Below are 27,637 nucleotides of genomic sequence, written 5' to 3'. Positions count from 1 at the left end.
ATCTACAACAAGAGAGAAACTAACCATCTCCCCTTGATATTCAATGAACGTCACTGTTGACCAGAAACTGAACTGGACCAGCCATATAAATGCTGTGGCTACAAGTGCAGGTCAGAGGCTGGGAATTCCTGTGGGGAGTAACTTGCCACCTGACTCCCCCAACCTTGTTCATCATCTGCAAGCACAAGTCAGGAGTGTGATGGAATGTTCTCCAGTTGCCTGGATAAGTGCAGCTCTAACAACAATCAAGAAGCTCAACACCATCCAGGACAAAGCAGCCTGCTTGATTGGCACCGCCCCCCCATCTACCACCTTCAACATCCACTTGCTCCACCACTGATGCAAATTAGCAGCACTATGTGTAATCTACAAGGTGCACAGCAGCAACTCACCAAAACTTCTTTGACAGCACCTTTCAAATGCGTGACCTCTACCACCCAGAAGGACAAGGACAGCAAATGCATGGGAACACCACCACCTGCAAGTCACACACCATCCTGACTTTGGTACTATAATCACTGTTCATTCACTGTCACTGAGGAACTCCTAACAGCGTTAACAGTGTTAACTCCTAACACTCCTAACAGTGTTCTTACAACACATGGACTTCAGTGGTTCAAGAAGGCAGCAGACCACCGCCTTCTCGAGGGCAATTAGCGATGGGCGAAATGGGACAGGCTGAGTGAGTGGGCAAATGCATGGAAGATGCAGTATAATGTGGATAAATGTGAGGGTATCCATATTGGTAACAAAAACAGGAAGGCAGATTATTATCCGAATGGCTATAAATTGAGAGAGGGGAATGTGCAATGAGACCTGGGTGTCTTTGTACACCAGTCACTGAAGGTAAGCAGATGCAGCAGGCGGTAAAGGAGGCAAATGATATGTTCGCCTTCATAGCCAGAGGATTCAAATACAGGAACAGGGATGTCTTGCTGCAATTGTACAGGGCCTTGGTGAGACCACACCTGGAATATTGTATACAGTTTTGGTCTCCTTATCTGAAGAAGGATGTACTTGCTATAGAGGGAGTGCAGCGAAGGTTTACCTGACTGATTCCTGGGATGGTGGGACTGACATATGTGGAGAGATTGAGTCGATTAGGATTATATTCATTGGAGCTCAGAAGAATGAGGGGGGATCTCATAGAAATCTCTAAAATTCTAACAGGACTAGACAGGGTAGATGCAGGAAGGATGTTCCCAATGGTGGGGGAGTCCAGACCAGGGGTCACACTCTGAGGATATGGGGTAGACCATTTAGGACTGAGATGAGGAGAAATTTCTTCACCCAGAGAGTGGTGAGCCAGTGGAATTCATTACCACAGAAAGTTGTTGAGACCAAAACATTGTATGCTTTCAAGAAGGAATTAGATATAGTTCTTGGGCGAAAGTGATCAAAGGGTATGGAGAGAAAGTGGGAGCCGGCTATTGAGTTGGATGATCAGTCATGATCATGATGAATGGCGGAGCAGGCTCGAAGGGCCATATGGCCTACTCCTGCTCCTAGTTTCTATGTTTCTATAAATGCTAATCTAGCCAACGATACCAACATCCCATGAATGAATGAGAGTCTGGTTGCGTCTGTTTACTGATGTTTGGATGAAACCTCTCAAATCTGTCTTGGTGACATCTGTGATTTATTGTGCAGGGTGGTGTGTTTGACCACAGTGTGCCTGTTAATTCACGTATACCTCATATTTACCCTGAATGTTAGAGTATGAGATCAACACTGTAAATTGATTTATCTTTCTGACCTTGTGTAGTCATTTTGTTTGTTCAAAACCATGGAATCTTGTGGCTTTATTACCTTAGCAAATGTCTTGAATGTCAAACTTTGTGTACTCTAAACAAAAAGTCTTAGGTCCCTAATGGGATTGTACCAAGAACTTGGGTGTCTGGTCCAGGATCATAACATAAGTTGGACAAGGTGCTTGCGGGATTTCGAATCCACAGACAAATGTCAGTGCTGGTAGAGGTTGAGACTGATGAGATCTTCATAGTGAATTTTACTATACTGATTTAAAAGCAGAATGGTATTGTCAATTGCTACAACTCTTCTGAAGCGGGAAGATTTATCCCTGAGTGATTTGCAACAATTAACCATGGTTAGGTTGTTGCATTAGCAGAGAAGTTGAAGTTAGAGTTAAATGCACAGGATAAGAAAGCCGACATAAGAGGTAATAGCATAGCATTTGGAATTGGAGGAAGTTAATCCAGATAGTAATTCAGTTGAATTAGTGAGAAATCAATTGCTGACAAAAGAGCTTGAGAAAAAGAGAAATGGAAAAAGTTCAAACTGGAAAGAGAAATGAGAAAGTTTAAACTTGAACTCCAGAGAGGGAAGTTAGTGAGGGAGGAGAGAGATAAGGAAAGAAGAGTGTTTCAAAGAGAAAGAAATCAGACAGCATGAACTAGCTAGAGAAAAGCTTGGGTTATGAGGTATAAATGGGTCTGGTAGCTTGGAAGAGGAGTTGAGTCCCACTCGGAGCTTTGATATAACTGAGAGTCTTCATTTAGTGCCTAAATTCCTTGAAGTTGCCATTGAAAAATATTTTCGCGTTTGAAAAGGCGGCCACATAACTGAAGTTGCTAATGGACACTCATTTTGCAAAGGAGGACTATGGATGTATATTTTAGCCTTTCGGAAAAACAATCCTCAGATTGAGGTAGTTAAAACTGTGGTACTTATGCATCAGGGACAAGCACATAAGCATTATAAGTTGAAATTTCGCACTTACGATCAAATGAAACGTTTGTAGAATTTGCTAGGGAGAAAGAAATGTTGTTTGTTGGGTGGTTTTGATCACTGAAGTTAGATCAAACTTCTGAGAATGTGAGACAGCTAACAATACTGGAAGAACTTCAAAACAGCATCCCAATAGTTATTAGTGCACAGCTGGTAAGGTTTCTAACGTACGGGAAGCAGCGGTGCTAGCAGATGGGTGTGATGTATCACATAGGCCGCTTGGGGGCAATAGACCTCCATTTGTAAACCTATAAAAGATTCTTTTCTATTCCTCCAGATTCCATCTTGGGCAGAAGGTGGAAATAGTTCCAGTCAGTAGAAATGATAGTGTAGAGGATAAAAGAGATATAAAGAAACCATATGTTTTTATCCCCATAAGATGGGGCATGTAAAAGTAAATTGTTAGAAGCTGAATGGTGAGCCAGTGGCAGTAATAGAAGCGCTTAATCCTTAAGGAGCCTTTAGAAAAGGCTGTACCGGAAAAGGAAATGGTTATTGAAACAGTGGCAATGGTACAAGTGAAACTTGTGCCCTCCGAATATACTAGAATAGGGGATATGGCTGAGGATAGTCAAAGGAATTCTTCCTTGAGTACTACTAAGGTGAAACAGGTTACTGGAGGTTATAGAGTTTTTGTCTCTAAGGGAGAACTGTTCCCTTGCTCGTCCAATAAAACCAGTAAACAAGTTAATAGTTTGAGACATACTAGATCAGCCATTGATGGTGGCTGATGATACGATTTGTGTTCCAGATGGTTTGATGAAGGAAAAAGTAGTAATGGGGGCTATTCATGGGGATTTATGAACCTGTTCCCTGTGTAAAGTCAATTTACGAAGGGACATAGTAAATGGAATTGTTACTGTGGCAGTTGTTCCTAGTTTACCTATTGAAGGGATAGATTTTATACTGGGTAATGATTTGGCCAATGTAGATAGTAACCTGGTGACAACTGCTTTTCAGCAGTTGCTTGATCATTCTGATCTTGCCAAACTCCTCAAAATTACCGTTACACGCGAAGCTTATTGTCGATTACAAGCAATTGAAGGACAGGCTGATCAGTGTAGAGGTTTAATTGTTTATTATATTTACTGTCGCTCCTTAGCATAAAATACTTAGCACCTCTTTCCCCTACATCCCACACTGAATTCCCACACATTAGGTCCCAGTTGCCACTTTTTTTCATGGATTCACCCAACTCTTCAAGCTCCATGCACAGTTCTGGATGTAGTCAGTCTTTGTAATAGAGTGGATATGGGGTTAGAAGTTTCGTTGGTGATTTTGTAGGACTGCTCCCAGTTCTTTTCCCAGTAGACAGAGAGAGAAGGCAAGGAAGTAGTGTATAAGGAAAGAAAGGAAAACATTGTGTGGAAGAGAGAAATCTAGATACATGGGAGAGAAGAATTAAATGACCAAGGAAGTATTTCAGATACATTAACAGCAAACCTTCAGATGTTGATCGCTGTTGCATTTTGGGACCCAGAGGAAGCCCTGATGTATGCACATGCACACCCAGGAATTTCAAACTTCCAATGGGCAGAGATGCGCTACCTGCCCTCCTCCTCCTGTGGATGCCTCCAACACTGACCCTGCTGTTGTAGACTTGAGCTAAATGCCCTGAACTTTCCCAGAAATTTACTCCAGATACTCGTGCTGTCAATCACAGGTCTAGGACCTGTGTTGAAAGTGAATAATAAAAAATTATGTATATTGATCCTCTTACTGTGAAGAGTTTTAAAGCATTAAAAATGATGCATGGAATTGTGCACTTTAGAAGAATACCTTATCTGGATTCATCTTTTGTTGTGGACATCTTTGATAAGAATAGGATCATTCAGTTTGTTTCCAATATACATTGAAGGTACCCATGGAATATGTTGTTCACTAGAAGGAGCAGATGTCAATTGAAGTAAATGTTAAGACAAGCCATTGGCCCTGAGTTTTGTAGTAGAAATAAAACAACAGTGAGACTAACAGCAGTCACCATCATTTACTTGGATATTGGACAGCAGCTTCTGGTTGACACATGATTAATCATGGAAATTAGGAAGCTGCTATCTTAGCTGCTGCCCTCCTCCAAAAGCTGTGTGCTAATGGTATCTCTCTACCTGATCTTTTTCTCCTTTTCTTGCTTTTCTTCCTCTCTCTCTCTCTCTCTCTCTCTTCCTCCCTCTCTTCCACCCCACCCCCCCAAAGATCTTTGAATTGATTCCAATATTCCGCTTGCCACTTCAAGGTTTGAGCTGTCTGCTGCTCGTTAACTGTTCTTCACTTTGGTTAAGGAGACACATCATTTCTTGTCCTGGCCCCAGCTGCTCTGTAGAAGGTGCTGCACAGTTTAGATGATTGGCTGACAGTGACATGCTTAACTGACGAATAATGAAAATCAGTGGTGGAGGTATTGTGGAGCATATCTAAAATGCCAGTGTTGAACAACACTAATTAAAAATTACACAGCATTCTCTTCTGCCCAGTACACTAATCCCAATCACTTTTAAATATTTTAATAAATCTATGCTGAAAACTGTTCAGTCTGATTTTGTGATTTGTACACATTTGTTACTTGCAAGGTTAGTTATAAAACTTTTTAGTACGTTTGAAATAAGTAATGTTTTTGAGCTGTGAAATATCCATACTCAATTATAAATTTTTAAAAAATTTCATTTTAGACGTTGTTCAGTAATCTTCCATGCATTCAGGTACAATATTGAAGCAAGGAAATTGGAGTACTCTGACCTCTTTGATTATAGCTTTTTCCGTGTTCCTAACTTAAGTATCTCAGATGGAGAAAAACAATTCTGATATTGTCTGTAAGTGGGTGATTTTCTTCTGAGCTTCTATTTCAAAACTGAAGCAATTTTGAAGCAAACTGCCTCTGGTACAGCAGTGAAATGGGAAAAACTTTGACAGAATTTACCTGAAAGAGCATTCTTAACGTTTCTTCCCATCTTCAGTGACTGGTTAACAGTTGAATCTTAACATGTCTGTAGCAAAGTATATATGCAAATTGGGCTAGATTCTTTCCTGTTTCCTTTTGGATGCTGATATCACCAACCAGCAAATGGCCCTTTCACCACAACATCTAGGTGCTTCTTGAGAATCTGTAGAGTGAAGTAATATCAAATAGATAAAAGGAAAATACTGCGGATGCTGAAAATCTAGAACAAAAACAAAAATACCTGGAAAAACTCAGAGGTCTGACAGCATCTGTGGAGAGGGATACAGTTAACGTTTCAAGTTCGAATTACTCTTCATCAGGACTAAGGAAAAGTAGAAAAGAGGTGAAATATAAGCTGGTTTAAGTGGCGGGGGGGTGGAAATTGGGCAGGTAGAGCTGGATAGAGGGCCCATGATAGGTGGCGATTGCCAAAAGATGTCATCGACAAAGGGACAAAGAGGTATTGACAGTGGTGACATTAGCTAAGAAATGTGCTAATGGGGGAAAGCAAGTTTTAGTAAACACCTTGTCAAACACCAGGAGAGAAATGGAAAGCAATGAAGGTGAACAGGGCAAAAGAGTTAGGCAGAAATTAAACACTAAGATAAAAGCAAGATTTCCAGCATCCGCAGTATTTTGCTTTTATCTTAGTGTTTAAGTTAACTGCCACCTCTCTTCAAGGAATGTCTACCTTGAAGAAGTATTGCTCTTCTCTCCGACAGGATTTCTGCCTATCTCTTTTGCCCTGTTCACCTTCATTGCTTTCCATTTCTCTCCTGGTGTTTAACAAGGTGTTTACTAAAACTCGCTTTCCCCCATTAGCACATTTCTTAGCTAATACCACCACCGTCAACACCTCTTTGTCCTTTTGTCTATGACATTTTTTGGCAATCTCCACCTATCACTGGCTCTCTATCCAGCTCTACCTGCGTGTCCGTCTTCCCCCCCCCCCCCCCCCCCCCCCAACCCCCCCCCCCCAAAGCTTGTATTTCACCTCTTTTCTATTTTTCCTTAGTTCTGATGAAGATTCATTCGGATTTGAAATGTTAACTGTATCCCCCTCCACAGATGCTGTCAGACCTGCTGAGGTTTTCCAGGTGTTTTTGTTTTTGTTCTAATATCAAATAGAGTTGGGCTCTTGATGTATCCATGCTACACCATGTTTCTTGTGCATTGAACAAGGCTTTATGTAATCCTTTTTGCCTAAATCAGAATTTCAGATCTCCTGCCTTGTTTGGAAGTCAAATAGAGTCCAATGTATCAGCTTTCTGTTCTGTTATACCCATAAAACAGAGGTTTGTGCAGCTGTTCTATTCCCACTTGTTACTGTAATTGTCCGTCGTCTTTTGAAGATTTCCAGTTATGCAGCTTCTAAACTCCCCTGCTGTTTTTCTCATTTTGCAGTGATTAAAATATTATTTTAACAAATTTGCCTGTGTGTGTGGTCACAAAGCAGACTGCCTTTATGAAGGAGTAGAAATTTTCCTCTCAATTTTGATTCATATGCAAAATAAAAATCTTGGAGTAAGAGAATTATAATCTTTTGGAGTCGTCTGCAAATGCAGTTATCTTTCTGCCCTATCCTATTTTAGAGATCAATCCATCTTAATATGTGGGAAAATAAATTCCAGTCAGAGAAAGCTGTTCAAGCGATCTGTGCAAAATGACTTCCATATCTGATTTAATGAGTGACTTTGAAATGCAACCAATGAATCTGACTCGCCCTGTTCCTTCCCTCCACTTCCTCAAATATTATGTCAGGTTTACCGCAACTTGCTTTTAAAGAAGAAAGCATAATCATTATCTCAGATGCACTGAAACCAGTCCAGAAACAGACATATGCATAGTTGAGCTTTTTTTCTGATTTGTGGTATCAATGGAACATACTACATGGATTTATATATGTTTGAGACTTCATAATATATCCTCCAGTGCATAGAAATTTGTGTACTATTTATATTGTGAAATATTGTGTTTTTAAAAAGAAAAAAATTTCTATTCTTTTTCAGTTGATGTTTTTTGGATTCTTTCTGTGCCTGGATGCCTTTCTATATCTCTTTACTCTACTACCATTGCGAGTCCTTCTAGCCCTAGTGAGATTTATTACACTCCCCTGTTGTGGCTTAAGGTAAGGTGTATGTTTCTGTTACAGTAATTATTCAGAAAACTTTTGTTGTAAGTTTTCCAAAGTCTCCAGAAATGCTATCTTAGCGCATATGTATAATGTCTTTGCAGTAGTGCTTCAGAATCGTTGGAAACTTTTTTGAGTAGTATGCCCACCTTCTAGTGAATCTAGGTAAGATTCCAAGGAGCCACAATGAGAATTTTAAGGCGAACCCCTCAGTCACTGAGCAAGTGGCACCAGTTTTAAATAGATAATGCCATCTCCCTAGTGCAAATCAAATATCTATACTATTTAGATCATGTTCACCTGACCAATACTTAAATGATTTTATTGTCTACACTTAATGCCTAGGGAAAAAGAAAGTGCTTATTTCTTTTGGAGCAAGGTGTATGGAAAATGTTTTCATGTTTAAGTAAGAAAATAAATTAGAACTTTAAATATGCAATGCACTTTTATAAGTTATAATTATTGTAGGCTTTTAGCCCTATGCTCAGTTCTTATCCTTTGCTTCACTGACACAAGTGCAGGTAAAAAAGGCCATTCAGTCCATCTTACTCATCCTTCCATTGAAACCAACAGTTGGCCCATCATAGCATTTACATGCCGCTTGGATAATTCAGATTTTTGCCTTCACAATCCCATTCAAGTTTTTAATTATTCATTGGCCCAATGAGTGTTTTCTGACCCAAGTCCAGAACTTGTCTTTAAAGGAAAGCAATTGCAGTTAAAACCACACTCAAGGTATTCGAAAATGTTTCACAACAGTCAAGTAATACTACTTAGGCAAACACACCTGCCAATTTGTGCACAGCAACGTCCACAAGAGCAATCACCTGTTAACCTGGTTTTGGGGAAGATTGGACAAGGAATGCTATCCAAACAACTTGAACTCCCTGCTCAAGTGACATCGGATCTTTATTGGGAACCCTGACTACTAAGCAGATAAACAGGGCTTTGATTTAATGTCTCCAAAATTGTCACCCCATGATGCAGCACTCCCTCATTATTGTATTGAAATTTCAGCCTAGATTACATGCTAATAGATATTCAATTTCAAGTTGGGGCTTAGTTGCAGGACTTAATGACACAGCAGTGTGCATTCTACCAAATGAGCCTAGCTGTTGATTGTAACTCTTTCGAGTACAAACCCGTTTCCATCTGTTCCTATTCAGATGAAGTTACATTGTTTCATAGTTTGCCATTGTGAGATTTGAACTCTTGATACTCTTTTGAGTAAACCTGTTTCCATCTGTTTCAGATGAAGTTACATTGTTTCATAGTTTGCCATTGTGAGATTTGAACTCTTGATCTTGGGGTTACAAACCCAGTACCATAACCACTTGGCTATTTAGGCCAAGCTCCTGTTGATTGTAGTTTAACTTGTGATTGCATCCCATGTTAACCTTACCTATTAAATAACAGAATCAATGTGCCTAAATTGTGATGTTCGAAGTCAGATTAACCTATAGTGGAGCTATTTCACCAGGTGCAAAGTCAAACACTCTCTGGAAAATAGTGATAGGTATTGGATTCGGGAGAGCCAACAAAATCTGCTTTCAGATAAAAGCAAAATACTGCAGACGCTGGAAATCTGAAATAAAAACAGAAAATGCTAGTAAAACTCAACAAGGGACTGCATTGGGCGTAGCGAATACAGTGGACCAAATTGAAGGAGGTGCAAATGAATGGACACCCTGGTCCACTCCTGCATCACCCCAACTCCTCATACCCCTCCCATGGCACCTTCCCATGCAGTCGCAGAAGGTGCAGCACCTGACCGTTTACCTCCTCTCTCTTCACTGTCCAAGGCCCCAAGCTCTCCTTTCAGGTGAAGCAGCGCTTCACTTGCACCTCCTTCAATTTGCTCTACTGTATTCACTGCTCCGAATGTGGTCTCCTCTATGTTGGAACTAAACACAGACTGGGCTACCGCTTTGCGGAACACCTTCATTCAGTCTGCAAGCATGACCCAGACTTTCCTGTCGCTTGCTATTTCAACTCACCATCTTGCTCTCATGCCCACATGTCTGTCCTTGGCCTGCTGCAGTGTTCTAGTGAAGCCCAATGCAAACTGGAGGAACAGCACCTCATCTTCTAATTGGGCACTTTACAGCCTTTTGGAATTAACATTGAGTTCAACAACTTCATACCACGAACATATGCTCCTCTACCTTGACTCCTCTTTTTAATCCAATATTTATTTATTTATTTTATTCTATCCTTTTATTTGTTCATTTTTTTTACTCCCCCTGACCCCCACAGGATCATCTGTCATTTGTTTCTGTATTGTGCTTTCAGAGAGCACTGACCCTTGTTCTGCTACTAACACCTTCTGCTATCTTACCTTTATGCCATTATCAGCGCCTTCTTTACTCTTTACACTACTATTAACGTTCCTTGTCTTATGTCAATGACATCTTTGTCAATCTCTCCTTAGCTGTCACCTATCCCTGACCTATCTTGCTTCACCTGTAACACCCCCTCCCAAATAGTATAAAATCCATCACATCACATTTCCACTTCTCTGAAGAGTCATATGGACTTGAAACGTTAACTCTGTTCCTCTTCCCATGGATGCTGCCAGACCTGCTGAGTTTTACCAGCATTTTCTGTTTTTAAATCTGCTTTCAAATTTGTTAAAAAGGCAGTAGTAAAATATGGATAGCTGTGTCTTTGATAGCAAGAGCACCATTAAAACAATCAAGAGCACCATTGAGGCATTTTGCAGGGCCCTAAACTATGACTGAGATTTAAATGATTACATGGCATCAGTCTTCAGTCCTGAAGATGATATACATTACTATTGTTGCACAGGGGTAATTCTGACAATGAATGTGTGAAGTAAATGCAAAAATGGAACTTGCAAGAATTAAGCCTTCTAAGGGTGATTGGATTACTGACCTTGGTTACTTGATGAGATTTTTTTCAACTGGTTCTTGGGATGTAGGTGACATTGGTCAACCAGCATTTGTACAGTTACAGTGTCTCAATCTGGCTATCTGAATATCAAATATTTTTTAAAGCTGCCATGCATTAATATTATTAGATGAAGTAAAATAACTTGCCAGCTTATTGAGATAGGTGCTTCATTGGTACGCTGACTAGTGTCTCTTCCTGTGCTACAGGTAGTCCAAGCAACTCTTGATCTGACCCAAAAACCGACACAGACTCTGTCCCGGGGTCGCTGGTTTTGAGATACTGTACCTGTAGTTCATCTTTAGTTGCATTGTGGGCATTAATTGTGGCACTGGTGTAGGCCAGATAGAAAAAGGATAGCAGGTTCAGTTCTTTGAAGGAGGACATCAGTGAACCCGTTGGGTAGTCACAACAATATGGCAACTTAGTTTCCTGGTGCTAGCCAACAGATTTGTAGAGTTGAATTTCACGGTTTATAATGACAGAATTTGAACTCAGACCTTCTGGATTACTAGCCCAGTACCATAAACATTAGGTTTTTTTCATTCATTCATGGGATATGGGTGTTGTTGGCTAGGCCAGCATTTACTGCCCATCCCTAATTGCCCTTGAGAAGGTGATGGTGAGCTGCCTTCTTGAACCACTGCAGTCCATGTGATATAGGTACACCCACAGTGCTGTTAGGAAGTGGGTTCCAGGATCTTGACCCAGTGAAGGAACAGCAGTATATTTCCAAGTCAGGATGGTGAGTGACTTGGAAGGGAACTTACAGATGGTGGTGTTTCTGTCTATCTGCTGCCCTTGTCCTTCTAGATGGTAGTGGTTGTGGGCTTGGAAATGGCTCAGTATCTGAGAGTGTGTGGAAGGCAAAGCTTGAATGCACGTGCGATCCAAGTGAGAGGAACATCGGAAGGAGAGTTTGAAACCCTGGAGGGTGGACCCTTGTGGAAGGTGTCCAAGAGAAAGCGTTGTTTAGAAGATGATTCCAAATGGGGTTCTTCGAGAGTGGAGATTGGGAATCCTCGTGTGAAAGACGGAGTTCAGTGAGACCGGTTGATAAACATCTAGAGGGAGTTGATGAGGGATCCATAGCATCTGTATGGGGTGTCACTTGATTTCAGAGTGTCGTTTCCCTGACCACAGCTCACCTATTGGTTTACATTGACTGTGTACTCACTGTGAACTTGAGAGTAGAAGATAGCTTTTGTAGCTTGTTATTCTTATGAATCTGCACATACCTGTAAAGGTATAGTTGTGGGTGAAGGGTTATTGTAATGTAGTTCATTTTATCTTTGATAAATGATTTATTCTTTTGTTAAAAGTTCAGCAGCTGACTTCTGTGACACTGTTCAGTAGCTGCTCTCCGTATTTCTAAACAAAAAGTAAAAGTTATGATCTGTCAAGCCAGGTTTCACCCTGGGATCAGGCTTGTCCAGTAGTAACATCAGCTGGGATCATAAAAACAAACTGCTGACTCATACTTTTCAAACCATTTATTGAGGTCCGGGATTGTTTCCTTCAACTAGAGAGAGTTTCATGTGCTTTCGATGTTCAAAAAGACAGCTAAACCAGAAAACTCTAGGCTCATTAGTTTAGCATCAGTTGCTAGAAAGTATGATTTATAGATGTGTTTTGCCTAGAAAGAGCAAGAGGTTTGTAAGAGAATCTCAACATGCCTCTTTTCAATGCCTCAGCATGGAAAAGGAGATCACTAACTTGATCAAACTTTTTAAACAGGTTACAAATGTCATTAAAATATAATAATTTTCATATTGTTTTGATTTATTGTAAAGGTAAGTTAATAGTGGGGTTTGGATTAGTTTCTCTGTGTGGATGTGTGGGACATTTAATTGAATTGGAGACAACTCAAAAACTCTGGACCAGCTATCAAAATGGAGGCTAGGTTTAAAATGCTTAATAGGTAAAGATGGCTGAAGTTTTAGAATGTGAGGTGTGAGGAAAATTAGCATTTTTAAATAAATTAGAGTAGTTTGAATTTCAGATGTTACATCTAGCTAAAAGAAGCTAAGCCAAAGAGTATTTGCTTTCCCAAAAGTTATTGATAATGAATACTAGTTTTCATATTATGGAAAAAGTGAAGTTGCAAAGACATATTGGAATAATTGAATTTACATTAAAAAGGGAGAAACATGTATAAAGGAGATGAGGTTATGTGTAAGGGGGAAGGAATTCTAAGATCTAACAAGTGTGAAAAGCCTCCAGCCTCTCTGCGTCAAGTTGCTGTCTACAGGAACCGAAGCTAAGAAAACCGACTTTGAATATCACTGTCCAGGGTGTGGCGTGCTTTGCCTGGGTCTGTTTAAACTTATTTTGTTTCACTGTTGCCTTAATGGAGGTGTAACTGGGTGCCAGAATAATTAGGGGATCCAGGAGTTATTATGGTAGTAATTTGTAGACCCATGTATGTACTTAAAATCTTTTCTTTTATGAATAAATATTTAATTTAGTTTTGTAACAGAGACCTCTAAGTCTCAGTGAACTTTTTACTACTGAACTCGAAGCATGCATCTCGAAATAAAATACAAATTTCAAAACAGTTATGGCAGCTGTTTCAAGTTTCCCTCTGGGATTTGAGCAGCTCAGCATTCACCAATTGCTGTGCCATAATGTGAAGTTGGTGGACAATAGTGGAAATCAAGCAGAAACTGTATAATAATAAACACCGCACAAATAAATGCTAAGTAAGATTATGTGTTGTTGGATTGGCAGGCAGATCTTGGATTGGATAGAAAATTTGTAGGCTTTGTGTAGATAGTGGATAATTGTTAAAGGTATTAGCTCTGCATGTGCTTGGTCTCTGCCTGAACCTAATGTTTAGCCTGTCCCTCTTCTTCAATATTAATTGTGAATTCAGGCTTTCGTTACCTCTAGACTCAACTATTCCAATACATTCCTCACTTGTCTTCCATATTCAACCCTCAAATTTGAAGTCATCTAAAACTCTGCTGCCCGCATCTTAACTCTCAATTCCCTTTCCCTGTACCTGTTGGCCTACATTGGCTCCCAGTCAAGCAACGTCTTTTAAGTTTTCATCCTTGTTTTCAAATCCTTCTATGGTCCCACCTATCCCTATCCCTCTAATCTCCTCCAGCCCCACAACCCTCTGAGATATTTGCACTCCTCTAGTTCTAGCCTCTTGTGCACCCTCAATTTTAATTGCTCTGCCATTGGTGACCATATCTTTAGTTGCCTAGCCTCTAAGATCTGAAATACCCTCACTACATATTTCCACTTTTATCTCACTGTCTTCCTTTCATCTGCTGATTCATTGGGGAATAGGCCTATGTGTGCCTGGTGCTTTTCAATATGGACAAATGTGGAGTTTACTTTAGCTGAGGTAATTCCAGGCGCAATGTGAGGTTTCCTGCTTAAGGCTGAAGAGTGAATTATAGTTCACAAAGCATTGAAGGTCCAAAAATAAATAGGTTGTTTGGGATTTTAGATGTGACAGTTAAATATAATATTAGATGTACAGTTCTCTTATGAGACCATGGCTTGGCTGAATCTGGAATATTGTGCCTAATCATGCCCCCCTTCGATGGCAGGAGTTATGGATCAGAAATACTCAATGGCTAGAGTTCTAAGGGATATGACTGAAGAATTTTAAAATACTGAAGGGATTAGGTTTTGTTTGAATAGGCAGATTATTTGAGCTAGCTAAGCAGGAGAGGGTTGTGGATGTTATATATTCACAAAGAGCTAGGAACTAATTAAGTAGATGTACATCCAGGGTGCTCCGCTGCAGTCAGATGCTGAGCAACAATGTATCACTCTACTAGCCATATGGAGAGCTGTAAGAAACGCACTTGAAGCCCCAGCATTTTGAGCCTACAAATGTAATTATTTCAAACTTACGGTAAGCAGAAGGCATAACATGATGGCAGCAGCTGTTAGTGAGTAAGACTTAGACATTGAAATGGATTTAATGTTGAATTAGATTGAGAAAAATCAACCTGCATTAGTGCCAGAGAGAGAGAAAACCGAGTGCACGAACAAAATGGCCACTGCCACAGCAATGAGTGCACAGCTACAGCCCATAATGATTTTGAAGGCTAATGCTGTTGTGGAGGTATTTGAGAGATTTAAATAAAAGTGCTGATTGGTATTCAGTAGCTTTCTAAAAGGCACTGGTAGAGGAAAGGGTCAGCTACATCCTTTTGTGGGCAGGAGAGAAGGGCTAAATTTGTTTGATATGAGTGAGGACAATGGTTAAAGCCCAGGCAAAACTTTTGAAAAATTCAGCACACATCTACTGCCTAAGTCAAATCATGTCCATCAATATGAATTTCAAAGCCTGAGGCAGGAGCCAGCTGATCCTGTTGACAATTTCTGCACATTGAAAAATGTAGCCGTAAAGTATAAATTCAAGGAAACAGATGAAAGATTGATAGATCTGCTTATTTGGGATACTGCACAGCCTGAAGTACAGAAAGATTGTGATTGGAAAGGACAAACTCAGAATATTGCAGGCTGTCAGAGCACATGAAGCCACAAGTAGACAGATGAAGATGCTGACTACCCAAATGTTCAGTTAAGCCAAGAGAAAGACAGCAGGGTTGATGCAGCGAAACAGCAAAGAATACACACCAAACAAACAGGTGTGCAGGATCTGTGGACAACCCCATGAGTGCACAGACAGATGAAAATGTCCTGCATTTGGATCAAACTGTGGAGCTTGTGGAAAGCCCAATCATTGGGAAAAGGTGTGCAGATTAAGATGGTAAATGAGTTATCAGAGGCAGAGCAACAGGGCAAATGAGTAGGAAAAGAAATCAAAGCATCTGTACCCTGTAAGAGGACAATGAGCTTCAGAACACAATAGACATAGGACCATACAACTGTATGAAATGGCTGGAGGAAAGGAATTCACACAGCCATTCAGATCAGGAAGGGGGGTGAGAAATAAGCCCACAACCATAAATCTGAAGCTGAAGCTTGATACTGGAGCACAGTGTAACATCTGCTCAGAATATACCAGAAAATCTTGCTTGAAACTTTGAAATTAAATGGTGACTAAAGGAAAGATGCTCTGAAACTGAACAGCATCACGCCAATGGAGGAACTGAGATTCAACAGCTAGGAACAACCCGTTATCAGAGGGGCACACAAAGCAAACTGCATGATCTACATCATAAATAGTTGTTCCAGCTATCTTGGGGTTGGCAGTTGCGAAGAGTTGCAGCTTATCTCAGTAAACCATGAAATGGCAGAGACAACACTGAGGGTTGAAGATAGTACACCCACTGAAAAGTGCCCTCACCCCTGCAGCGCCCCCGTCTCACTCACGGGAGACGCCTAGCAAACCCAACAGGTTTTGTCGGGTGACTTTCCAAAGGTGCGGGAGAACCATTCAACCTCTATTTAATCCCTGTGCCACCACCAAATTGCAGTGGGCTGAGGGATGCTGCAGCTGGAAATCCCACGTCAGTCCCTTCTGCTCTCCAACTTAATCAGGAGAGGTTTTGCTGCAGCCAGAAGACTGATGTGAGGCCTCTCCCAAGATTAAACAGGCCTGGCCGCCATGATTCCCTCCATGATGGGCTACATTAAATCCAGCTCTGGTTCATAAACTTGGGAAAGATGCAACAGAATACCTTCCAGTTGGAAGCAAGAAAGTGATTGCCAGAGTCACAGAGCTTACAGATTGATGGAATTTATTCATTGATAGGTGACAAGCAAAGTCAACTGAATGGGTTGCAGTCAGATATTGGGCACCACACACTTGAAGGATGTGAAGGCATTAGAGAGGGTGCAGAAAAGATTCGTGAATAGTTCCAGGGATGAGATGTTTCAGCTATGTGGAAAGATTGGAGAGTTGGGACTCTTCTCCTTGGAGAAAGGAAGGTTGAGAGGAGATTTTGAACGAGGTATTCAAAATCATGAGGGGTCTGGACAGAGCGGTTAGAGAGAAACTGTTCCCAGAGGTGGAAGGATTGAGAGCCACAGGACAGGGATTTCAGGTAATTGGCAAAAGAAGCAATAGGGACATGAGGAAGAACCTTTTTTGCACAGCAAGTGGTGCAAATCTGTCATGCAGTGCCTGAGAGTGTGGTGGCTGTTCAATTGAGGCTTTCAAAAGGGAATTGGCTCATTATCTGAAAAGAAAAAAATTGCAGAGCTATGGGGACTAAGTGGATTGCTCCTTCTGAGAGCCAGTACAGACACGATGGGCTGAATAGCCGCCTCCTGTGTTGTAACCATTCTATGATCCCAGGCCAATATTGAAAGATCATGACAGAAAAGGAAAGAGAGCTAATTCAGGAAGTTCAAGCAACTAAAGTTATTTTCCAGAAACTTTCAGCACTCCAAGGTGAAAAGTTAGAACTAGAGAATAAAGTCACTGACCTAGAAAGGTGGCTGAACAGGACATAATGTTTTGTGCTGAGGAGGAGAATATGGAAGAGAAACTGCAGGCTGTACAGGAGCATCCAAGAGGGAGATTCTGAGCCTTGGGTTAAAACCTCAACAGCACATGTTTCAAATAGAAGAATGTGGAAAAAAAGAATGACAGTGCTAAGTTCAGACAGTGAAATAGTGAACTGCAGATACAGCTCAACACAATATCTGGCAAATGTACTGAATTAGTATAAAATGTTTTTGGGTCATTAAGATCATGAATGGCACTATATAAATGCAAGTTCTCTCCTTATTAAGTTTCCTGAGCAATTCACTTAGTCCCACTCTGATGCATTTTCCCCATAGCTGTGCGGTTTTTCCTGTTCGGGCAATGACCCATTTCCCTTTTGAAAGCCTCAATTGAACATCCACCACACTCTCAGGCAGTGCATTACAGATTCTAACCACTTGCTGTGCAAAAAAAGTTTTTCCTCATGTCCCTATTGCTTCTTTTGTCAATTATCTGAAACCCTTGCCCTGTGGCTCTTGATCCTTCCACCTCTGGGAACGATTTCTCTCTAACTGCTCTGTCCAGACCCTTCATGATTTTGAATACCTATTTGAAAATCTCCTCTCAACCTTTTCTTCTCCAAGGAGAAGTGTCCAGCTGGCGAATGATTAACTGGATATCAGTAAGAAACAGAGAAATGCTGGAGTTTGAAAGAAGTACAAAATGCAAGAAGTCAAGCAGAGTGGGCACAGTAGGAAGCTGAAAAATGGTGGAAGACTAGTGTATAGAGTAGTTGAAGAGAAACATATGCTGCAGAATCATAACACAGAACTTGAGGAAAAATGCTGACAGACCAAAGAATGATTGTAGCGTGCTGTTTTAGCACAACATTTTACCACCTAATATTTTGAGAAAAAAGAACAAGCTGAAACAGACTCTGAAGATATTCAGCTGATTTATAAAAGTAAATTTGTTTATCTTTGATTTTGATAATATTTAAAGTCAATGATTGGAACACTTATAGAGGCATTATATTTTTTCATAAAGGGAAAGAGATGTTTTATTGTTACATTATTTGTAAATAGCTAGGAACTAATTGTTATGTGGATGCACATCCAGCATTTGCTGTTGCACTGCAATTAGGTGCTGAGCAACAATGGCCCACCAGTTATGTGGATAGTTGTTAGAAATACACTCAATGAAACTCCAGCATTTTGAGTCCAGAAATGTGATTATTTCAAACTTATGATAAAAACTTAATAAAGAGAGAACTTGCATTTATATAGTGCCGTTCATGATCTAAACAGCCCAAAAGCATTTTATATTAATCCAGTACATTTCTATAGGAAAATAGGACTTGGGTACCATTCCGCCCTCCAAGCCTGCTCTGCCATTCAGTAAGATTGTGACTGATCTGGTTGCAGTCTCAATTCCACCCCACCCCCCCATAGCTGTCTGCCCCCCATAACCCTTGGCTCCCTTGCCTGTCAAAAACCTGAATTTGTTCAAGGCAGAGTTAGACAATGACCCAGCCTGCACTTCTTTCTGGGGAAGAGAATTCCACATGCTCGTGACCCCTTGAGAGAGAATTTCTCATCTCCATCTTAAATTATAGACTTCTTATTCTTAAACTGTGTACCCTGATCTCTAGTCTCTTCCACAAGTGGAAACATCCTCCCGGTATCTACCTATCAAATCAGCTCAGGATCTTCAATGCTTCAATAAGATCGCCACCATTCTTTTAAACTCCAACGGGTATAAGCCCAACCTGCTTAACCTTTTCATAAGATGAGCCCCTCATTCTAGGAATTAGTCAAGTGAACCTTCTATAAACTGCTTCCAATTATATCTTTTTCAAATAAGGAGATCAATACTGTATACAATATTCCAGATATGGTCACCAAGGCCTTGCACAGCTACAGTAAAACTTTCTTACCTTTATGTTCCTTTCCCCTTGCAATAAATACCAACATTCCATTTGCCTTCCTAGTCACTTGCCATACCTGCATACTAACTTTCCTGATTCAAGAATCAGGACACCCAGATGCCTCTGTAACAGAGAGTTCCTGCAGTGTGTCTCCATTTAAATAAAATGCTGCTTATCTATTCTTCCTCTCAAAATGGACAAGTTCACTTTTTTCCACATTATATGACATCGGCCAGATTTTTGCCACTCACTTAACCTGTCTATATCCCTTTGCAGACTCCACCTCCTCTTGACAGCTTCCTTTCCTACTTGACTTGGTGTCATCGGCAAATTTAGCTATCATGCATTTGGTATCTTCATCAAAATCCTTGTTTGGATTACAAATAGTTAAAGCCCCAGCACTGATCCCTGTGGCATTCCACTTGTTACAGCTTACCTCCAGAGAAAGACCTGTCAGCAAGCTGTAACAAGTGGAGTGCACAGTTGTATACTGTTGCTACTGCTGTTATGTAGAGAGATGCAATAGCCAATTTTTGCACAGCATGGTCCCACAACAGCAATGAGATAATGCCTTTTTAAAAAATATGATAGGTGAGGTATAAATGTTGTCCGTGGCATGGAGAGGACATCCATGATATTGAGATTACTCTTAACCTTTGGCTAAATAGCTTTCAAAATTGTTATATAGTTGACCTTTCTGAAAATAATTGTGAAGTGTTATGACCATAGCTGGTGTTAATTGCTGTGCAAAGCAATCCAAGAAGGAAACTTGGTTTACGGGCCATACCTCTTTTTGTATTCTGAAAACAAGAAGAAGACCTTAGCAGTAAGAGATAATGAGAAGATCATCTGAGCAGTAAGAGGTCCAGTAACACTTTTGGGATTTAGAAAAAAAATAAAAGTTTTATTAACAAGAATAAAAGAAAACCTAAGCACATAAGATTACAGCTGCACAATTAAGGTTAGTCTTACAAACATTCCCCTCAAAAAGACTCCACTTGGTGAGACCCACAAGTAAACACCTTCCAGGCAACACTCCTTAATAGATGTTTAACTATAAGAAATCCAGTAATATTACCCAAGGCAAACTGATGTAATTTCAATAAAGGCATATCACATGATCTGTAACTCACTTCCACTCTGCTGTGAAAATCCAAACTTCAGAATGAAACTGCTTTTTGCAGCCTGAGACTTTTCTGGCTTGACTGGATGGTTGATTCAAACTGCATCCTCTCCCAGTTCCAGCTCAACACCTGCACCTGCTATCTGAACAGCTTAAGCAGTTCCAGCTATAGCCATCTTAAGCTCTCCACAGTAACTCTAAAATGCCTTTTTCACCCTTTCATCTCAGGTTCCATTGTTCTCACACCTCTTTGAAACTCAAATCCTTCCAAATATAAAATCTTTCCTGTCTCCACCTTGTCTTGGCTTTCGGGACAAAAAAATATAATATGCCCCCCTTCTTGTTTACCTATGGAATGCAAGCATGTTTCTAGTAACCTCTGACTCCCCTTTGATATTCAAACAAACTCTCAATTTATCTAAAAATGCAAATGTTAGATCTAACTCATTTACTTGTACCTCAACCTAACATCTCTATTCTCTTCGTATTTCAAACTCCCCAGACAATCTGTCTCCAATTAATCTCTCGCTCTCGCTCTCTCTTTCCCTTCTTCCAACAGCTAATCTGGTCATTAATTTATTGCTGGTTCTGGGACTCCGCTGTGTTCAAATTCCTGCCGTGTTCCTAATAATGACTACACTTAAAGGACGTAATTGGCTGCAAAGCCTTTGAGAAGCTTGGGATTGTGGGAGCTGCTGTACAGATGGTCTGTCTTTCATTCAATAGTACTTGTTTTTTTCAGTCTTTCTCATATTTGCAAAGGCCCAGATTTTGCAGTCATAATGACTGCAACACTGACAGGTCACCACAGTAACTCCTTTGAAACTGACAGCAACTTCTTGAGTACACAGAAATAGAGAAGTGCTTACAGCGATTCTTCCCTTTTTAATAGCTTGTACTACTGAAATACTCCAGGGCTGCAACCAATTAGAAGTCTCTGAACTGAGAAGAACTTGTCCTGCAGAAACCTTGAAAAAGTTACACCTTGTTGAATAAGGTATAACTGGGTTTTTAATGGTGTACCAAGTTGATAATTACTGCTGAACAACCTCTCTGTTCTTGAAAAATTGATTTTATATTTGTGGAATGCCTTGGAAATAAGTGTTTATTTTATTCTTAGTGATGGACGACTGCTACAACCTGCTCAGGTATGTGACATACTCAAGGCAGTTATAATGGTCATCTGCTTTGTTATGATGCACTACGTGGATTATTCCATGATGTACCATCTCATTAGAGGACAATCTGTCATCAAACTCTACATCATCTACAATATGTTAGAGGTATGTAAGATCAATAAACTAAGAATTTCCCAGCTAGGTTGATATAAATTGAAAATTCATTTGTTTAAAAATCTTATTTATATACTTCGGTTATGTAGTTTGTAGGGGAATTAAGAGTGAGCAGAGCAAGGCATGTTGCTTTCACTGAAACCAATAGGATATCCATTTGTTTTCATTATAAACTTCAACTTGGTATTCTTAATATAAATGGCACACAGACATCCTTTTAAGTCTGTCCCATTACTAATATTCTTAATTTCTTAGTTTTCAGTGTGTGCAATCAGTTTCAAAGTAAACAGGTGTGTTCACAGCTGCAGCTCTGTGGAATGAGAACATCAGCAAAACCTCCTCGCAGTTATCCAGTGTTGTGAATTTGTTTTCAGTTTATTTGATTGAATAACTGCAGCTAAATCTTCCAAGAAAATTAAAACTGAACTATCTTCCAAGAAAATAAAACTGAACTATATATATGTCCTGCCCTTGGTGAACGCCCCATTCCTGTCCACATGCAGAAAGGTACATGGTGATTGGAAAACTTCAAGTTGTAGCAGTGGAAAAGTAGGAGGGGAGCCAGGGCAGCAGAGACCGTGTTAAAATCTAGATGGGTCAAAAAGATCTCCACACGCACAGGCACACACGCTCCCACACTCCCCGGGTTTGCTGCACTCCTCAGATTGCAAAGCACGATGGAGGAGTCCGTGTGTCTGAGGTAATAGCGCCGGCATTGCAATGCACCGGGGTCAGCACTGGCAGGATTGTGGCCGCCATGGAGACCTTGGTCCAAGACGTCACTCCTGCACTGCTGTGCGGGCTTAACTCCATCGCTGATGCCATAGTTGGCCTCAAGCAGTGTGTATGTGAGAGGAGTGCTGGGCAGCTCGATCTCAATCCAGCTATCCCTTCTGCTCACCGAATCAGCCGGGGGTGCTTGGACAACCATTGGGAGGAGGATCAGCAGGTGTGCACTCGGGGGCCATCCACCCAGGTAATTCTGGGAGTGACCAGCCCATCTGAATCCTCCCCTCCTGTGACCTCTGCAGCTCCAGCTTCACAGGCCGAGGAAGGCGCCACTGCCACACAGCTGGACCCCAAAAGCAAGCTGGGGCCCTCCAAGTCTCAGCCCTGCAGAGGATGCCAGCTAATGTCATCACAGGCAGGGCATCAGCCAGCAGGCAGCCTCCATCTCTGCTGTCGATGTCCAGGAAGCACCAAGACATGGCGGCAAAGTTAGGAAAGTTATTTAAAAGTAGTTGCACAGCCTGGGCATGGGTGCTGATCACTAGTACATACTGTTCACTATTGTCAATAAAGTCCTAAGATTGTCTCCTTGTTCTGATGAGCAGTGTTCTTGTCACTCAGATATGAAACCTTTCTGCACAAGATAAAAGGCAGGTGTCTTAGTCCATGACCTCTTCCCTGTGCTCTGTACAGCCTTCAGCCCATAGTGATGGTACAGCCTCACACTCCCTGGAAATGTTACTGATGCTTGCAGCTTGGCGGTGCTGGTCATTGCTGCCAGAATGTAGTGGGCAGGTGCCAGAGTTCTCTCATTCTCTCTGTGTGCTCTCAGTACCTTTTTTAAGGTGGGGCTGGCCCCCATCACTCCAGCATCTGCAACTAGTGATGCTGTGCACCAGTTCCTGAAGGGCTGAGGTGCAGAAGGTGGATGCAGCATCAAATGCGTCTACAAGCAAGCTGCCCTTGGCCAGACAGGAGTCAGACATTCTCAGAAGGTATGTGGAGATCTATGGAATGTCCTCACTGCATGTTGTCATCATCCTCCTGCAATCAAGCGACTATTAGGGCCTCATGACAGGAGCATTCTCACAGAGGGTATTGACACAGCCATAAGCCAGTCTGGAGTCGAACATTCAGAACTGCGATGTGAGGATCTATGGGGACATTTCACTGCATGTCATCATTATCCTCCACAAATCTGGCAACAATGAGGGCCTCCCGAGCATGCTTGCCTCGTCTAGCCAGTGCGAGAGCCTCACCCCTGTCATCGCCACCGAGGACCCCTCACCCTCATCCCTGTCAGTATCCTACTCATTGGAGGAGACATGCAGCTCCTCCATCTCCTCCTCAGCCAGCTCATCTCTGTTGGAATGCCAGGTTGTAAGGGGCGCAGCAGATGATGAAGATGCGTGACATTCTCTGCGGATTGTATTGTAGGACTCCACCAGACCGGTCCAAGCACTGGACTACTCCAGCAGTTCCACCAAGTTGAGAGCTGCTGCATGTCTCATTATAGCATCGCTCTGCTGCAGTCTGGGGCCACCGCACAGGTGTCATCAGCCATGGCCTCTGCGGACAGCCCTTGTTCCCCAGGAGCCAACCCTGCAGCTTCTGTGGACCCTGGAAGACTGCAGGGATCTGCATGTGACTCAGGATGTAGGTGTTGTGCACAATCTCTGGAAACTGTGCGCATACCTGCAGGATGAATATCTGGTGGTCGCCTACCAGCTGCACATTCAGTGAGTGGAAGCCCTTTCGGTTGATGAAGTCCACTGAGTGTAGTGACTGAGGCCTAAATGCCACATGTGCAGTTAATCGCACCCTGCACTTGTGGGGATCCAAAGATCAGGGCGAATCCAATGGCCCTTGTATCCTGGCTGTCCTGGTCTTGGGCAAAATGCACAAAGTTGTGTGCCATGGAGAAGATGGCATCCGTGGCCTCATGGTTGCATTTGTGGGTGCACTTGTGAAATCCCACAGAGGTCACCTGTGGAGCCCTGAAAGGAGCCACTGGCCTAGCAATTGAGCACTGCGGTCACTTTTTCACAGCCAGTGGCAGTGGATGCCCTCCATGCCCCCCTTAGCACCAAGTCCTGCAGTAAGTGGCAGATGTGAGAAACCAGGTTCCTAGACATGCACAGTCGTTGGCAGCACTGGTTCTCAGTCATCTGCAGGAATGGTAGGTGGTGTCTATAGACCCTGGGTGTTGCTAGGCGCTGACCAGTTATGACTCGCTGTTGCTCCTGGGCAGTGTGTGTGGGAGCTCCTACTGCCCCTTCTTCATGAGGTTGCTGCTCCTGCCTTTGCGCAGCCAGGAACCTCAGTCACACACTCCTCAGTCTTCCATGGTCTCTGTAGGCCATCAGGCATATAGCTAGATCACCAGGATCCATGATCCTGACGTGGTCCTCCTGCAGCATGAAGGAGTGAGGGAAAGATGTGGTTATCATGGCTGTACTTAGCACCTTTTCTTGGCCCTGTGTGACCGCCCCTAAACGCTTCCCGGTGAGCGCTGGCCATCCCTCGGATGGCCAGATATGAATGTGCTGCATGGCTGCCCTGTCAATCTATGACATAGAGGACACTGGTCCATTCCAGGATGCTGGGATTGCAAGGGGTTGTGAGCGCCTCCAGCAGTGACTGCTTTATGGCCAGTGTTGGCGAGAGATTGTACAATGTGTACAGTCCAACTTCTCCGTGGACCAGTAAAATGGTGGTGGACTCGAAGTCTGTGCCTACGGGGTGGAGTGGGGTAAGGTATGGAGCGCTTGGTGACACATTGGTGCCACTGCGTTGCTTGCGTGGGTGGGCAGGTTAGGAACCCGACCGCAATCATATCACTGTGGCTGCACCTGACCTGTCTCAGTTGCAGAGGCATGGTCAGTTTATACAGGTGTGTCTCCCCCCCACCCCCCCGGACAAGTGTTGTCTCCGAGGCTAGCCTGCATCTGCCCCCGGACTCCCCCCAAACCACCTCTCCCAGCAGTTGCCCCTGAGGCTGGCCAACACTTGCTCCCAGACACCCCTCCCTGCAGCAGTTTCTTGTGGGGCCAGCCATCAGTTTTCCCCCAATCCCGTCGGCGCCCTTTGGGCCTGTAAACAACAGGCGAGCTGTGGAGAATGCTGCTACTCACACCTCAGTTTCACACAAAGTGAAGCCTGCCAAGTGCACATCGCCTGCGTGCTGTTGTATAACGTGTCAGTGTGATTTCCTGCAGATGTGGACGGACAATGCGGCAGGGTTTCGAGAAGGCGAGATGGCCTTTTAATTATATGCTAATATATTACAAATAACTCCGCAGTGATTGATGGTGGGAAACGCAGCAGGATCACGATCTGCCTTCACGATGTCAGGGAGCAAGTGGCGCCATATTTTCCGCGCACGCCTCATATCACGCCCACTGCCAGTAGAAAATTCTGCCCTCTTTTTCTGTCCCGCTATCGCTCCCCCTCCTGCTCTCTCTGACCAGGTGCGCTCTTGCCTTCTCCGGCAGGCGCCCATGCCCCCCCGCCAGGCGCATGAGTCTGTGCCCCCCTGGCCAGGCCCATGCGCCCCCCCCCACCACCAGGCCGGCACGCAACCCCTTGCCAGGCGCGTCCGCACAACCTCTTTTGCAACCTCCCTCAATATTCTGGAAGACATATCTTCCAACTTGTGGTTCCATTAACATTCTCAATTCAGTGACTCTTCCACATCCTCCTAAGTACTCTCCCTATTTTTACTGTATGCCCTTTAAAAGTAAATTGCTGTAATGTATTCCCTTTTAATCAGGATTTATTATACCTGTACCCTATCCATCTATTATTTACTGTTGCCCACTGCTGATTTTCAGTCTTTTAACCTGGCCTTTGGAATGAGTTAGCATTCAGTTCAATAATTGAAACCATGAACAAAACGTATTAGTTCTTTGACAAATATGTAATATAATATTGATTTTTGTACTGGGTTTGGATGACTTTAGAGAACATTTTGTTATTATTAATACAGTAGTCTGAATTTTTTTCTGTAGGTTGCTGATCGCCTCTTTTCTTCCTTTGGACAAGATATTTTGGATGCATTATATTGGACAGCTACAGAACCTAAAAAGAAAAAACGAGCTCATATTGGGGTGATACCTCACTTCTTCATGGCTGTGCTTTATGTCTGTATCCTTTGGCACGGTCTTGTTAAAGCTTCTGGCTTTATTGACCAATTTAACAATTCTGGTTGTTAAAGTAGTAATTAGAAGTTTAAGTTTAGCATGTCGGATACAGTTATTTTGGTGTATAGGTTTGTAAAATTTATTGAAAGTTGAGCTTTGTTATCTTTACCTTTTTTTGTAAGCATCACTTCAGAGTATTAATTACTCTTGTGTCACTTCTTGCTTTCTGTTCTAAAAAGGAACTTGGGCACTGGTAGATAGTTTTGAAGTATGATGTAAATGTAATCAGTGTCATGCACAAGTGTATCAAAGTGGGGGTGTGGGCTAACAAGATGCAGTGGCAAATGCACAATTATACTGTGCCAACATTTGATGTCAAAGTAATCGAGAGCTCAGTGGTGCTCACTGTTATTTCTCAGCAAATGCAGGCAAGGGCAGATCATGGTTAAACAAGGAAATCCAAAGTTTGATCATAAGATTGTAAGAAATGGGAGCAGGAGCGTCCATTCGGCCCGTCGAGCCTGCTCTGGTGCACTGTCAGAGATGTGCTGTTCCATCTTTAATTGTGTGAAACTGACATCTTGGTGACTGGGTCACCATTGAAATGTATTGAATGACATCAATTTGCTATTTGTGCAATAGATACGAACTAAACTTGCCATAGAAAGTTGTCTTGTTTATTCAGTTAAAATACCCTTTTAGCAACGGGATAAGTCTTGATCACTGCTAAGCAACGTCTCTGTCACTGAAGCTTTTTTGGTTCATGGGATGTGACCATCGCTAAGAAGGGTAGCACTTCTTAACTATCTCTAAAATCTACTTAACTATTAAATATAATAAATTTAAGATGCCTTCAGGTTTTAATTGTTGGAGATTTTAATAATGTATAATTCAAATTTTTAAAAATTTTCTCTTCTGTTTCTTTTTATCTCAATCAAACCCATCTTTTTTATTTCTCTTTCTGTATCTGATTTTGCATTAAATTCATCCACTCATTCATCCAGAAATTTGCAATTTCTTCTCCGTCCTTGCTTTGCTGTTTTCATGGTCTTACAATGAGATTGGTTAAGGAAATATGCAGTTGCTTTCCCTTCTCACTCAGGTCCCATTTATGCCAAGTTTCCCGCTGCAGCGTTATCAGCTTACACTTTCAGTAACTGTAAAATATCATTACAATTCAACAGGCAAAGACAAGTCTAACTACCCTTCTACAACAAATTATGACTTGGTGCAGGAAAAAAACCTGTTGTACATGGGTTAGAATTCTGCTAAATGCAACCTTTGTTGCATGAATGTAGAGTATCAAAATGAAAATGACAATGCTAGATGACAC

General features: G+C 42.0%; 1 protein-coding gene across 2 annotated transcripts in view; it reads left to right on the top strand.

Moving 5' to 3' along the window:
• tapt1b (transmembrane anterior posterior transformation 1b) overlaps positions 1–27,637 on the top strand; it is a 143,453-nt gene that overhangs the window by 19,967 nt on the left and 95,849 nt on the right. For both annotated transcript variants that reach the window (XM_041192247.1, XM_041192334.1), the window contains exons 3-5: positions 7,693–7,811; positions 21,262–21,424; positions 26,173–26,308. In XM_041192247.1, the coding sequence (XP_041048181.1) occupies positions 7,693–7,811; positions 21,262–21,424; positions 26,173–26,308 (418 nt within the window). The remainder of the gene's footprint in view (positions 1–7,692; positions 7,812–21,261; positions 21,425–26,172; positions 26,309–27,637) is intronic.

This window comes from Carcharodon carcharias, chromosome 1, assembly GCF_017639515.1.
Source record: "Carcharodon carcharias isolate sCarCar2 chromosome 1, sCarCar2.pri, whole genome shotgun sequence".
Classification (NCBI taxonomy): Eukaryota; Metazoa; Chordata; class Chondrichthyes; order Lamniformes; family Lamnidae; genus Carcharodon; species Carcharodon carcharias.
The sequence above is the reverse complement of the archived record's forward strand: the minus strand, read 5'-3'. Positions and strand labels throughout refer to the sequence as shown.